Source organism: Petaurus breviceps, unplaced genomic scaffold (assembly GCF_028583685.1).
Source record: "Petaurus breviceps papuanus isolate PSGF00001 unplaced genomic scaffold, PetGlider_PUasm1.0 90823, whole genome shotgun sequence".
Classification (NCBI taxonomy): Eukaryota; Metazoa; Chordata; class Mammalia; order Diprotodontia; family Petauridae; genus Petaurus; species Petaurus breviceps.
Genome location: NW_027187352.1, coordinates 3,357,673 through 3,373,699, shown reverse-complemented (window position 1 = coordinate 3,373,699; position 16,027 = coordinate 3,357,673). Strand labels below are relative to the sequence as shown.

Genomic DNA, 16,027 nt, shown 5'->3' with positions numbered 1-16,027 from the left:
ATGCTGAGTACAAGGATTATTATTCTTAATTTGCAGATGTAGAAACTAAGCTCAAAACATGAAGTGACTACTCAGCTATTGAATAAAAAAAACTGGAACCTCAAAGGCCAGGACTTCACCCTTCCTACCCGAACTGAGTTCCTGATCAAGGGGAAGGAAGAGAATAGGGAGGATAAAATTTGAACTTCAAATTCAACAATTTTTTTTTTTTTGGTGTCTGATGCGGGAACAGTGTGCTCAAATCTGGGGGCTATATATCATTTAGATATGACAGTCCCTGCTTTTTGGCAGTTTATAGTCCAATAGAAGCCTTCTCTATCTCATTAAGACAAGGGCTTACTAACAGAAAAGGCAGCCATTTGGGTGGGGCAGGAGTGGGAAGAAAAGAGGAAACTGCAAGTATTAAAACTGTAGCTGGCCATATTAAAAGTTAATTTCATTCTTTTGGAAGCTGACCAGAGGGTGCTGAGTCATAGAAAAAGAGGCTGGGATAAGTAGGTTCCATCTTGAAAAGCTTTGTCATAGCTATGAACAAATTACATCCATAGACAGTTATAAGGGTGGAGTAGTCAATAGTAACTAAATACTTATTAAGTACCTACTAAGATCCAGACATTGTGCTAGGCACTGGATAGGGGCTCATAGGTTCATAGATTTAAAGCTAGAAGTGTCTTCATAGGTAAAATAGGGATAATACATACACTAAGACCATACATCTATAGTTTGAAGGGACTTTATAGATCACCTAGTCCAAGCCCCTCATTTGACAGATTAGGAAACTGAGTCCCAGAGAGGGGGAGATTAAATGACTTGGGTAGGGAAGTGGCAGAGCTAGGATTCAAATGCAGGCCATCTGGTTCCAAATGCCAAATTCTTTCCACTATTCCACACTGGCTTCCACAGGAAAACTATTTTCCCTGGGCCCTGAGCTGAAGAATGTTAGAGCTGGTAGGAATTTTAGAGATCATTGAGTTTGACACTACCATTTTACAAAATAGGAAACTGGGAGTGAAGGTTCCAAAGGGCAGGACCCACAAGAAGTAAGTAGGAGAGCCAGGGACAAAACTCAAACCTTCCAACTCCAAATCCAGTGTTCTTCTCAGTTTTAACAATAGTGAATCAAACTGTTTAGCTATGTCACAGGAACATTTGGTCTCATCAATCAGTAAATCAACAAGCATTTATGAGGCTTAATATGAACTGTTATACTAGTTGAAAACATATTTTTCCTTCAATATTAAAAAAAACCCTATAAAGCATTTGTTAAATAAGAAATTCAAATTATTCCCATTTTCTTTTGATGTTTTCTTTTCATGCATTTTTTAAAATGACTCGAGGCTTCAAAAGTTGGAAGTGACTCCATAATGCATCAGGGCGGTAATGGAAAGAGCATTAAACCTAAAGGTAGGAGAACTGGCTTCAAATCTCAGCTCTGACACTTAAAAAGCTAGGCTACTTTGGACTAGTTCCTTCACTTCCTGCAGCTGTTTGGCTATCCATCCAATAATCCTTATAGCTGCTAAGTAACACACCTGTGGTGAGGAAAGCCCCTTGTAAGCCTTAAAATGCTATCATAACAGGAAAATTGCAATTTTCCCCTCACTTTCCATAACAGATGTGATCCCCAAAAGGTTATATACAAATCCTTTGTGTTCAAGTCTTTTTGAATCAAGCATGCTTTTTCTTTGTTTTGCAAATCTGGATTTCCATAGCTGGCATTAGAGCTATAACTGTCAACCTTTGTGGCCAACACAAATATAAGTTAAAGGACTCTTGTGTCAGTTGGGAGTAATTGGGGGACAAGAACTATGGAGGCCAGCAAACACCTATGGGCTGGAGGCCACTTTTGGGTAGAAACTCCCCCAGTTGGTGGTTGCTGGTTTGGAGGAAGTCACCTTACATATTGTTGTTCAGTCTGACTCAACTGTGTCTGATGCTTCATGATCTCATTTGGGCTTTTCTTGGCAAAGATACTAGAGTGGTTTGCCATTTCCTTCTCTAGCTCATTTTACAGATGAGGAAACTGAGGCAAACAGGGTTAAGTGATTAGCCCAGGGTCATCTTATACATTGTCACTCCTTATTTTAACTAAGTATTCTTGCTGGTTAGGCAGTGAGATTGGTTGTTTCTTTGCTGCTGAAGACCTGAAAATGCTGCTCTCACTGTCCCTAGTTTAGAGAGATGGGGTAAACCCCCAGGCACTCCTTCCTGATCTAGCTGTGGTTTTCTTAAAATAGAAAATATCTGTAATTAAAGTAACATGTTTTTGCCTGAGGTGAAATCTCATTTCCTTCTTTGAATTTTCTCAGGCAGGGCTTACCCAATGATTCCAAACTATTTTTTTTCTTTTTTTTCTTCTAGCAACCAGTCACCTGACACTAAGTAACTTTAACCTTACTAAAGACAGACAATTTTTTAAAATGTTGATAAATTTTTATTTCATTATTTCCCAATTACATTCAAATATTTTAAAATCAACTTTTTAAAATTTTGAGTACTAAATTCAATCTCTCCCTCTCTCCCTTCTCCTATCCATGAGAAGGCAAGCAATATATCAATTATACATGTGAAGTCATGCAAAACATATTTTCATATTAGCCATGTTACAAAAGAGAACAATAAAAAACAAACAAAAAAATAAAGTGAAAAATGCTGCAATCTGTATTCAGAGTTCATTAGTTCTCCTCTGGAGATGAATAGTATCTTTCATCATGGGTCCTTTGGAATTGTCTCAGATCATTTTCTTGCTCAGAGTAGCTAAGATAAAGACAGAAATTAACCAAATAACTAGAGTTCTTTTTTTTTTTCACTCTCTCTTAACAGTTTCATTCTCTTCTTAGAATTATCAATATGGCCTCTACTCTTTTCCCTCAGCAACCCTTTTAACTTCACAAGATAACATGTATTTTTTCTGATGCACCATCACTTTGTTTGTGTCACTCCCCTACTCAAAAACCTTCAGTGGATCTCACTGACCAAATAATAAAGTGTAGATTCCTGTTCTTGGCAGTCAAGGTTTTCTACAAGCTATCTCTGACCTCCCACACCAGTTTTATCACTCTAATGTAAATGTCTTTTCTTGCATTCTATATTTTCTATACCATATTCTTATCCTGTTCTCTCCTGCTTCTGTCATTGTCCTTCTGGCATATATGCCCAGTATGAATGCCTTTCTTTTTGTGTCCCAACTCTGCCCCATCCTCCTTGAATCATGGGATCATAGAATTATAGGCAGCTAAGTGGCACATTGGATGGCATGCTCTACCCAAATTCAAATCCTTCCTCAGACATTTGCCAGTTGTGTCTCACTGGGCAAGTCATTGAACCTCCACCAGCCTCAGTTTTCTAATCTATAAAATGGAAATAGTAATAGCACTGATTTCCCAAGGTTTTTATGAGGATCAAATAAGATAATATTTATAAAGTGTTTTGCAAACCCTTAAAGTTCTGTGTAAATGCTTTAATTGTATAAAGTTGTAAGGAACCTTAAAAATCACCTAGTCTGAGCTCCTTGTTTTACAAAGCAATAAACTGAAGCCAAGAAAGTTTAAGAGACTTTCTCAAATTCTTACAGCTAGTATGTAACAGAATGGGATTCAAATCCACACCTTCCTTTTCTGTCTATTGATTCCTTTCTCTTCCTTGAAGGAGCAATTTAGGTGATATGATGCACTCTGATTCTCCCAGCTGAAAGTGATCTCTCCGTTCTCTAATGTCTTATAGTATTTTTCCTGGATTCCTTTGTTTTTATACTCCCCTGAACACAATTTTTTTTTCGTAAACACAGAATTAGATTGTCAGCTCCTCAAGAGCAGGATCTATCTTATATGTTCTGGCCAAACAGACCTACTTAGTTCTACAGTTCTTCTGATTTTGTCCAGGATGTTTCCTCTGCCTGGCATGCACTCCCTCTTTATCTACTCCTCCTAGAATCCTTAACTTTCCTTCAAGGCTCAACTCAGCTAAATCTTTCTTGATCTCCTTTTTCAAATTATCTAGTGTTTAATATATCTGACCATATAAAATATCTGCAGAAATGTTTTCTATCTATCCATATGTCTACATGAATATATCAGCAATATATATATGCCTAAATGCTTGATTTCACCCCCCATCCCAGTCTGTAAATTTAAAAATTTTATGAGAGTGTAGACGATATCATTTTATCTTTGTAACCCAGTGCTATATACATAACAGACTCTTAGTAAATGTTTATTAAACTAAATCTTTATATCTCTAATGCCAAGGACAGGGTCTTTATTGTAGGAACTTAATAAATGTAAATTGAATTGAATATGATGATAATATGCAAATATTTCCTGGTGCTAGAATCCACTATAAAACTACAGATTTAAAAAAAAATCTTTCAGAAAATTCCAGGAGAAATTCAAGCTTCCCCGATATCGGCAAGAACCCTAACAACATTCCATCTTCCGGATATCTTTAGACAGTTTGTACTTGGCCTGGGTTCTTTTGGCTGCATTCCAGTTCTTAAACAATAGTTCACTGCTCCTGGGCAGTCTTGTTACTTAGCATGCTTTGAGATCTTGTTGATAAGAGAGTAAAGGCTGTTCTCTTTCGTAAGGGATAAATCAAGGTTGGCTTTTCCCTATTCCACAAACAGGCCTGCTTCATAGGGTCCCACCTCCAAATGTTGGCTTAAGGCCCTTGGGCCGGAGTTTCAGAGCTGAAAGGAGTAAGTCCCCCAAGGCATGGACCCTGGTCCAGAAGAGACAGCACAAGATGGCAGGCAGGAACTGGAAGGTATTTTAGAGAGTGTCTGTAGAATTCATCCTCCTCTCTGGGAATAGTTTAAACTGTGGCTCAGAGAGGTGAAGGGACTTAGAGTAAGGCCACAGAGCTTGTAAAAGCTACTCAAACAGTGACTCCATCCCAGGTCTTCTGATTCAAAGTCCAGTGCTCTTTCTACTATACAAGGTTGCCTTTTTCTAGGAGATGGATTAGTTTTCCAGACCTTTTGTAATAATGATTTGTTTTCCTAAACTCTTTTAGGTAAGAGAAGGACCCTTATTTTAAAATATGTTTATTAGATAATGAGGGGGAAATGGGGAAGTGGAAAAAATACTGGATTTCAAGTCAGGAGAAACCGGACTTGAAAACCCCACCTGTGACACTCTCTGTGTCTCAATTTCCTTATCCACAATATGGTTATAATACAGTACTCCCCTCACAGGGTTATTATAATGATCACATGAGGTTTGAACTCTGCTAACCTTAAAATGCTTTGTGAATTCCAATTACTAATAAAAACAAAATGAGGCAGATTTTTGGTTCTGTATAAGAAAACATTTTCTTGTGATTAGAGGAATCCAACAATGGAATGGACTGCCTCAGGAAGTATCAAATTCTCTGTCACTGGAGTGACCATTTGTTAAAGACGTAGTAAAAGATATTTCTGGATCAGGTTTGGGAGCTTGAACTATATAACCTGCAAGGTTCCTTTTTATTCTGAAATTCTGCATTTAAGTAAAAGGCATTGATTTCCAAGATTGCATTTTGTATTTCTCAGGTACTAGCCACATGTGCCTTTCCATATGATAGCAATTTGGATGTTATTATGGTAAATCACACTTTAAAGAGAAATATAATAATACTTGGCACTTATAAAGTACCTTTCATCTATGAACCTCAAAGCCTTCTAAAACCATTTATTAAGGTTCCCCACAGGAAGAACCACTATTATGGTCACTCAGAACAAAATGCTAATTTAGATAGGGTTGGAAACAATATAGCCAAATTCACAAAGCCTTTCTTAAGGACTAACTCAAAAGAGAAGACTTCTACTCCATATCTATCAATTCTATTCTATTTTAATTAAACAAGCATTAAGTACCTACTATGAAAGAGTGCTGCACTCTACCCTGTGCTGAAAGATATGCAACAAAGATTAAAGGTAATATTCCTGTTCTCATGGAACTTAAAATCTAGTAGGGATATCATATATGTAAGTAAAAATATTTGGGTACTTAGATGCCTGTGTGACCATCTATGTGTGGATAGACATTTCACGTGTTAGAATTGTATTCCCGGGGGGTGGGTAGGTGGTGCAGTGAATAGAACACCGGCCTTAGAGTCAGGAGGACCTGAGTTCAAATCTGGCCTCAGACATTTGACACACTTACTAGCTGTGTAACTTTGGGCAAGTCAGTAACCCCAATTGCCCTTCAAAAAAAAAAAGCAAAAAAAGAATTGTATACCTTTTCACCATTATTCCTTATTATATCTTTCTACAGATCTTCCCCAGGGAATCCACCCAATACTCTGATAAACTTGTTTTGGTTCTTTCAATAACTTGAGAGGTACCAATGTGATATTTAGTTGATTTGTTGTCTTTCCTTCTCAATGCACCTACAGCAGCATGGCATGGTGGGAAGATTAATGGATTTGGAGTCAGAGGACCTGGATTTGTATCTAGCAAAGTCAGGGAGACCTTCAGTAAGTTATTTAAATTCACTAGGTCTCCTTTTCTCCTTTATAAATTGAAAGGGGCATTGGACTGGATAGCTTGTGTCATGATCCTTTTCCAATCACACATCTTTTCGATGCGGTACCACTTCTTGAAGAAAGCCATCCCTAGTAATATCCCACTGCCCACTGCCATTAGGCATTGGATTCTTCTGATATTATGTGGTTATCTAGTATCACTAGACATCACAGAATATTAGTGTTAAGATGGGCTTTTGCAGCAGTGAGTAACTTAGATTTGCTTAAAAAAAAACCCCAAAATCCCAAGCCTATCATTTTCCAAAATGCACTACAGCTTGATTTCTTCCTTTTACTCAACTCAATCTAGTCAATTGTCTGTGGTGCTAGTCAAAGATATATGTAATAGTGCCTCTTAACAGGGTTCCCTACTGCTATTCTCTTTCCCCTCCAATCCATCTTTCATACCCCAAAGTAATCTTTCTTGTGCATAGATCTTTTCATGTCCTTCCTTTGCTTAGAAATCTTCAGTAGCTCTCTACAGTTGACCAACTATAATGGGAATGGGAATTTGAAGATCTTTCCTGCCCCTTAATAGACCTAGGGGGGAGTTTGAAGACCTCCCCTGCTTTGAAAGTAAATTCTGCCCCCTAATAGGCTGAATGTAATCACATGGAGCCTGTGGTGGGAGGAGTTTTTGCTGAAGGGAAGCAGAGCCCACAGGAAGCAGGTCAGAGCTAGCCAGACATTGGGGGAGAGAGGAACTCAGGCAAGGAGATAGAGAGGTTTGTGAGTAAATATTGATCTCGTATTGGTTTGTGGGAAGGCTGAAGGATGCTGTGGTTCTCAGTGTTATTATGGCTTCTGAATATCTTTGGTACTATAATGGAATTGGCTTACTGGTTTTGGGATTTGGTTTTCTGGGTTCTAAATAAATCCTTCAGTTCTATCCTCTATCTGAAGAATCTGATATATTTTGTGATTGAATGTCATGTGATACTTATAGTCACGATCTTTATCTTGATCATGGGCGCTGTAAATATTGCATTGGCACCACACCAACTAAAATTCAGATTCTTCTGTGTTGTATTCGAAACCTTCCATTAGCTAGTGCACCAGGTCTCTAGTTTTCTATATTATTGCTCATCTTTACAAATTATATATTCTGGTCAGAGACATCAAATATGTAGCCCATGGGTAGCATGTGGCTGGCAATAGTTCTATGTGTGGCCCCAAACTAGATTAAAATGTAATTGGTATATAGTTAATAAAATACATAAAAATACAATAAAACATAGATAATGTTATTATGTGATTTCCTAAGTCAATATGCGACCACATGTATGGTTTGTATTTGTATTTGAGTTTGACATCACTGCATCTAACCCATCTGGACCACTTTCTGTCCCTATAATATGCAAAGAATTCTGTTTCTCTACTTAAATTTTTACTACTTCCTAGGCCTGGGATGTCTTTCCTCCCTTTTCTCTGCCTATTTCATTCCTGTGTATTCTTTAAAGCCCAATTCAAATGCCCCATCTGTGAGGAAGTCTTCCCTAATTTCCATTTTAGTAATTTCCTTTCCTCTTCTAATCCCACTGAGCAATTTCTTTGCCCTTCTCTAATGCACTTAACATATAGGCACTTATCATGTCATATTATATATTATGGTTGTCTCTGTTTATGTCTTTGCCTCCTCCTGGCCTATAAATTCCATGAGAGATAGGAAAGGGCTACAGATTGGACCAATGATTTCACTGGTATTGGTATTCATCAGGTGAGGAGACTTCCTGTACCAAAGCAGGTGGCACCTTCTCTACAACATGTCATCTTAGAGATTTCCTTAGAGCAGGGCTTCTTCCTTCCCCTCCCCCCCATGACCTCTTCCAAGTGTGCATTGGCGCTGCATGGCCTGAGGACATACACAATGAAAAGTGCACATGCTTTGTTTTTAGAACCAAGGTTGCAGTGAAGTCGCCCAATGCTAAATGGGCAAGCACTGCCAGAAACGCCTTGAATTCATTGTACATCTGATTTTTTTTTTAAGCAATCGGGGTTAAGTAACTTGCTCAAGGTTACAAGGCCAGTTATTTTTGTGTGTGTGTATGGGAGCCGAGTATCTGAAGCTGGAACCAATCCCAGGTCTCCTGACGCTGGGGCTGATGCTCTTACTCACTGCACCTGGCCGCCCCTTGAATTCATTGTACATTTGATTTTTAATTAATTTTTGGTCATTGCACATTCAGAATTTTGCCAAATGGGGTCTTGACCCACAGTTTAAGAGCACTAGCCTAGAGTACTGAGGGGTTGAATGACTTGCCCAAGGTCACATAGTTGATTTATGTTAGAGGCAGGTCTTAATCCTAGGTCCTTCTGGTTTCAAAGCCAGTTCTCTAACCTCTCATGAGGGTAGGAAACGAGCCATATCAACTGAATTTTCTCTTGTTCCTAACATAGTGTTTTGTACACACTACAGACAGGTTCTTAAGAAATGTTTGATGAGGGGCGGTCAGGTGGCTCAGCGAGTAAGAGCACGGGCTTCAGTGTTTAGAAGACCTGGAGATCGAATCCCGGGCTCAGACACTTAGCACCCACCCAGAAACACCTGGCCGTGTAACCTTGAGCAAGTTACTTAACCCCAATTGCTTAGGGGCGGTCAGGTGGCTCAGCGAGTAAGAGCACCGGCTCCAGTGTCGGGATGACCTGGATCAAATCTGGGCTCAGATACTCAGCACCACACCCAGAAATAACTGGCCGTGTAACCTTGAGCAAGTTACTTAACCCCAATTGCTTAAAAAAAAAAATGTTTGATGAATGAATAAGTGCATGGGAAAATTCAATAGATTCTCTGTCCAACTGTCTAGTTAGTGTGAGTAATATTTGTTTCTTCTATGCTTTGTCTTTCCATTATAAGGGCACTGTGGTCTAGTTGGAAGGGCACTAGATTTAGGGTTAAATTACCTCAGTTTCAGTCTAGGTTGAGCTATTTACTGATTGTCTGATCTTGGAAATCCCTTTTCCCCTCTGGATCTCAGTTTTCCCCTTCTGTAAAGTGATAGGGTTGGATTATATGCTATCATATGGTCCCTTCCAGCTCCAATGCTCTGTTTCAAGGTTTCTACAATTCTGGCTTTCTGTGATCAAATAATTACAGATTTCACCGAGGACTTTCTCTCTGCTCTGCCTTGATGCTTGTATCATGTCATTTGTAAATAATAATAAAAACAATAGCTACCATTTCTATTGTGCTTTAAAGTTTATAAGACACTTTACGTACATTATTTTATTTGATCTTCATAACAACCCTGTCAGGTAAGTGATATTATTTTCCCCATTCTACAGATGAGGAAATTGATACTGAGAGTGGTTAAGGGACTTGCCCAGGAATATGCTGCTAGTAAGTGATGGAAGGCAGAATTTAGATTCCAGTGTAATGGATTCCAAGTCTGGTATGGTATCCACTAACCCACCTATTTGCTACTAAGAGCAAATCCCTTGGTACAAAATAATAATTAAAAGGGCATGAAGAAAAGCAGTGTGGAATAGTAGACAGAGCCTTAGTCAAGAACACTTGGGGTTAAATGCTGCCAAACAAATTGAGGAATACAGAGCAAGTCACTTTGATTCTTCTTTCCCCTAGGCAAGTCTCAGACTATAAATTACTGACAAATTCTGCATTAGTGGAAGGAGTTTCCACAACCTATAGCTATGAACTCAGGTCCAAGATTGATCCAGAGTGTACACCCCCCATCCTGGCTGAGGCTATCTCTTTTTTAAAAAAACTAATTAATTAATTTTTAGTTTTCAACATTCACTTCCTTACAATTTTGAGTTCCAAATTTTCTCCCCCACCCCAAGACTCATGCAATCTGATATAGGCTCTAAATATACATTCACATTAAACATGTTTTCACATTAGTCATCTTGTAAAGAAGAATTAGAACGAATGGGAGGAACCACAAGAATGAGGCTAATTCTGAGTGCTCCAGGTTGTTGGATTTAAAACAAACAAAATATGTTTTATGACATATATTTGTGTTACCTGAGGGCAGCTGGGTGGCCAGTGGATGGAGCACTGTGTCTGGAGTCAAGGATACTGGTGTTCAAATCCAGCTTCAGACGCATAGCTGTGTGACCCTAGGCAAGTCACTTCACCCTGTTTGCCGCAGTTTCCTCATCTGTAAAATGAGCTGGAGAAAGAAAAAACAAACCATTCTAGTATCTTTGACTAGAAAGCTCCAAATGAGTTCATGAGGAGGGAGTGAGATAAGACTGAACAACGTATTACCTATTATTGGGTCCCCAAAATGACATTTCTATACAGCTCCTTCATAGAATTCCCTAGCTTCCTTCTAAGTACAGCAGTCTATGTTGATCTTCATTGTTAGTTCTGTGATACTTCTTGAAATTACTTTGTATTACAGTGTATACCCTTGGTGTTGGTAATATTACTTTGTATATGCTTTGTGTTAAAGCCCTAGGTCCGGTAGTGCATATAAAGATGGAAGACCTGGGTTCAAGTTCCTTCTTCATACTGGTCTCCTGATCTTGGGCAAGTCATTTAACCTTCCTCTCAGGGCCCAAGCAACTAAGACGAAGAACAGTTGTCGATCTTTGCTGGAGGACGAACTTTCTTTATGGGGGAGCTCCCTCCAGTGAACATAAAGGTCCTAATTCCCCCTCTCCAATCTTCCCCCCTCCCAAAAAAATAAAAGCCCTTCACTCTCGGTGCATATTTACATGTTATATTCCTGCATTGGAATGTAAGCTCTTTGAGGGCAGGTACTTGTTCGGATTTTTTGTTGTTGGTGGTTTTTTTGCATCTCCAGTACCTAGCAGAGTCACTGCCCCGCCCCCCCCCCCCCCCCCCCCAAACAGGCACTTATGAAACATTTATTGAATTGCATTGAAAAGAAGCGGAGGTAAGGGCCGAAGGGAGGTGGCCGCCTGGGGTCTATCTAGCCTGCTTCATCTACTTCGCACCAGGCGTGTCCTGGGAGAGAACCCTCTTTCACCACACTGCAACTGCACCGGACTCTCAGAATTCGAGCCCAGAAGGAGAAGCAGAGGCTGCTGGGAATTGTAGTCCCTTTGGCCCTGCACGGAGCAGCTTCCACGAAGGGCAGGGAAGAAAGAGAACGACATTTCCCAGGAGACTTTGGGACACCTCTCCCTACCCTCAGCTCCTCCCCAGGCTCGTGCCCCAAAGTCGGAGCTCGACGGATGCCCTAGGACCGTGGAGCAGTCTCCTTCTGGGGCTAACGGAAGCGGAGAGAAACAGGACGGTTCGAAGCGTGGGCACAGCAGGAGCCCTCTCCTTAACGACCCCTCTCTGCTCCCTGAGCACGGTGAAGGGAATCGAGGACACGATTCGCTGCAGAAGTGCCGGGACCGCGGGAGCGCGTCCGCGCGAGGGGGCGGGGCGGGGCCGGAGGTGGGGCGCGCAGGTGGGCGGGGCCTGGGCTGCGCGTGCGGCGGGTAGGACCCAGACAGCCGAGGCCCGCTGTTGTTCCCGGCTCACGCCGCGGCCACCGCCCCCGCCCGCCAGTTTGTCAGTCAGTCTGTCCAGGAGGCAGAGAGAGGGAGGAAGAGAAGCTGACGAGCGGCCCGCGTCGCCGCGGCACTCCCCCAGGCTCTGCCGCTGCGGCAGGTGCCCGAGTCGCTCGCTGCCCGATGCCCTGCGGGGAGCCTGGGGCACCCACAGCCCGGTGAGCAGCCGCGCCGCCGCCCGCTCTGCCTCTGCCATTGCCGCCATGGGGGACGGCGCCGGGGGGGACATGAACTCTAACCTCCCCTGTGCCCCCTACCTCACCGGGGACCCGCAACTGGACACCGCCGTGGGCCAGTGGCTCCGCTGGGACAAGGTGGGTATCGGCGCGCCCCACCCCTGCTTCTCCCTCCTCCGACCCCCCACCCAAATACTCTGTTGTTCCCTTCTCCCAGTGTACCTTCTACCGCCCCCTCCTCCCATGTACCTCCTACCGACACTTTCTCGGCTCTCAGGTACCTCCATCATTCCCTCCCGACCTCCCGGTACCCTCCATCGTCCCCCCGCCTCCCTTGTAACTCCTATTGCTTCTTGACTCTCAGGTATCCCCAGCATTCCATTCCGACCCCCAAGTGTCCTCCATTGTGCCACTCCTTCCCATATACCTCCTCCTGCCCCTTTCTCGACTCTCAGGTACTCTTATCATCCCCTCCCAATCCCCAGGTACTCTCCATCGCCTCCCCTCCTCCCATTTTACTTCCTTCTCAACTCTCAGGTACCCCCAGCATTCCTTTCCGACCCCCAAGTGCCTTCCATTGTGCCCCCCCCCCCCTTCCCATGTACCTTCTATTGCTCCTTTCTCGACTTTCAGGTACCTTCATTATTCCCTCCTTTCTCCTGAGTATTCTCCATTGCCACCTTCCTCTTCTCTCCCAGGTACTTCCTATCGTCCCCCTCCTGACTCACAGATAACCCCCATTTTCGCCTACCTCTCTTTTATGTGCTCCTAATGCCTCTTTCGATTCCCACATATCTCCTATTGCTCCTTCCCGACTTCCAAGGACCCTTGGTTCCTGCCCCTGACTTCCAAGAACCTCTCGCCCCTATTTCCTCACTCTGAGGTATCTCCTGTTCCTCCCGTTCCAATCCCCCGTGTATCTCCTTTTGGCTCCCCCCCCCCCACCTCTCACAAATACCCTTCGTCTCCCTCCATATTTACAGTTATTCCCCATTAACTCCCTCCTACAGTCTCCCAGGTACCCCTTAGTGCCCCCTCCTAACTCTCAAGGATCCCTGTTGCTCCTTTTCTCTCGACTCCCAAATAACCTTCCTTTTCTTGCTCCCCTTCCAAGTCTAAAATACCCTCCTATTCCATTTTAATACTCCCTTCTTCCTCTTGTTCTCTTGGGGCTTATTCCTCCTCAGATAAGACCCCCACCTCACTATCCTAGTTGTTTGTGTGTGGGTGGGGCAGAGGGCACTGAGGCCTGCAGAGCGTCGAGGACACGCCTTTTGCCCCTCTGAGTGGGACATCTGCAATCTCTTGCTTCGCAGTGCGGTGGATTAAAAAAAAATCCTGTGCCTGTCATCCCTTACCAAAACATTAATTCTAAACGGTGTCCCTCACTCTGTGATGCCTTTTCTACTTCTTTCTTCCACTTCCTTTTTCCGAGTAATATTTAAAGTGTTTTTGTGTGAGGTTTTTTGGGGGGGGTCCTTCAGTAAGAGAGGCACATTTTAGGACAATTATAACTGATATTCTGGCTTAGTTCTCTTATCTTGTGTTACCATGTTTCATGACCAGGTAGTTCTTAGTCTCTGCCCTCCAGCCTCAGATGTGAGTTTCCCTCATTCTTCCTCTCTCTCTGACTGGCAAATATTTATTAGACAGTATATTCCCATTAATCTGAGAATATTACCATTCCTGTTTGGGTTGGTGGTGGTGAAGCTTCTTATTATAAATATCCCTCCTTTGCTTTGAAGGGACTAGAATCAACAGGAGTATATGGGATCCACTCTGAGAAAGCCATCATGTTAATTTGTAGGTATTTCACATGTGGTCAGTGTTTCTCAGTTGAATTGAGATGGAAAGAGACTGGTGAAATCCCTGAAGCAGGATGTACAGAATCAGTGAACAATGAACTAAGACTAAGAAGAGAAAAATTAATATTCTAGTAATCACTTATGTGAGATGACTAAAAAGGTTTTTTAAAGTATTAGTTCAAATTACTTGGCATTGTTAACACCTAGTACCTAGTGCTTTGATAAATGAAGAAAATGGGAAAGTGTGTCTGCTTTGTGTATACTATTACAGGGTCAGATGCATCTGGGAAATTGTATTCCTGTCTTCTTAAGCATCTTCAGTTGTCCTGAATCAGAGCTAATAAATCTGATTCTTTCCAGTTGCCTAATGTGATCAGGTTTATGGATAATTTTTGGTGAAATTAGGTGTGTGAAATTTGTGGAATGGAGTAATTGTTATAAAGACTTGCTTGTTTCAAGGCAGCTAGGTGGAGTGAAGTGGATAGAGTGCCTGACTCCAAGTCAGGAAATCTTTAAGTCAACAAGGATTTATTAAGCACCTACTGCATGCTAGGCAATGAATTTAAATCTTGCCTCAAACATTTACCAACTTTGTACAAGTTACTTAACCTGTCTAATCCTCAACTTCCCCATCTGTAAAATTGGGATAATAATAACATCTACCTCACAGGATTGCTGAGAGGATAAAATGAAATGATAATATGTAAAGCGCTTTGCAAATCTTAAAATTGCTTCATGAGTGTTAGCTGTTATTATTATTACTATAATAATTATCTCATTGTGCCCCCCCCCCCTTCCCATGTACCTTCTATTGCTCCTTTCTCGACTTTCAGGTACCTTCATTATTCCCTCCTTTCTCCTGAGTATTCTCCATTGCCACCTTCCTCCTCTCTCCCAGGTACTTCCTGTTGTCCCCCTCCTGACTCGCAGATAACCCCCATTTTCGCCTACCTCTCTTTTATGTGCTCCTAATGCCTCTTTCGATTCCCACATATCTCCTATTGCTCCTTCCCGACTTCCAAGGACCCTTGGTTTAGTGACTTAAATGTCATTTTCACCAGTATTTATTAAATGCTTATAGTACTAGGTACTATGGCAGGCTACAAATGAAATAAAAAAATATTATCCTTAAAGCATTTACAATCTAAATGAGAGGAAAGGATCATGTAACTGATCTAAGATGATACAGTGCAAACCATTTAAATATTAATGTAAGGAAAAACAATGACCAGTTCTTGGGTTGGTTCTTTTTTGCCTATCTTCTTGGCCAATTAATTGCTCAGTTGTAAGAAAAGACTAATGATTAGTTAGAGTTGTAATCTTAGGGAAAATGAGCTTGTAGCTTTGGGGTATGGAATTCAAACACAGATTAATTTAATCATGAATATAACTAAGGAAGAAGGCTTTACCAAACAATTAGCCTTGTCCATGGAAAGCTAAATAGAAACTTGATTGAAAATAGTATTTCCTTGCTGTGGGAACCTACTGTATCACTCTTTTAAAAAACTGAATGTGAGGGGCAGCTAGGTGGCGCAATGAATAAAGCACAAGCCCTGGAGTCAGGAGGACCTGAGTTCAAATATGACCTCAGACACTTGACACACTTACTAGCTGTGTGACCTTGGCAAGTCACTTAACCCCAACCGCCCTTCTTCGCCCTCAAAAACAAACAAATGAAAAAAAAAAAGACACACCAAAAAACTGAATGTGAAATGTGTAATTAAGTAGATATTGAATACATACTGTATGCAGTGTACCGTGCTGGGCTGTGTAAGAAATACAAAGATTTATAAGCATCTATCTTCTAGAAATTTAATATTTAATTGTGGAGACAAGTGGTATACACATAAAAAGTTCACCAATAACTGGTCTTTAAGAAGTTTTTCTTTTTTACCCTGAAAGAGCCTTTAGATATCATCTAGTTATAGAAGAAATTAAAGCTTTGTTGTTGTTGAGTCATTTCAGTCATGTCTGACTCTTCTTGACCCCACTTGGTGTTTTCTTCCTTCCTTCCTTCCTTCCTTCCTTCCTTCCTTCCTTCCTTCCTTCCTT

General features: G+C 41.5%; 1 protein-coding gene and 1 long non-coding RNA gene across 2 annotated transcripts in view; one reads left to right on the top strand and one right to left on the bottom strand.

The window, feature by feature from the left end:
• Positions 1-2,433: 2,433 nt before the first annotated feature.
• Positions 2,434-13,014, bottom strand: LOC138148261 (uncharacterized). The gene is made up of 3 exons (XR_011164996.1): positions 12,922-13,014; positions 10,487-10,634; positions 2,434-2,757 (listed from the first exon to the last, which is right to left on the bottom strand). It is a non-coding gene; the product is annotated as an uncharacterized lncRNA (long non-coding RNA).
• The window catches only part of PGM2L1 (phosphoglucomutase 2 like 1), an 89,689-nt gene continuing 85,732 nt past the window's right edge, over positions 12,071-16,027 (top strand). Inside the window, exon 1 of the mRNA XM_069070838.1 lies at positions 12,071-12,308. Coding sequence (XP_068926939.1) covers positions 12,198-12,308 — 111 coding nt within the window. The 5' untranslated portion in view covers positions 12,071-12,197. The remainder of the gene's footprint in view (positions 12,309-16,027) is intronic.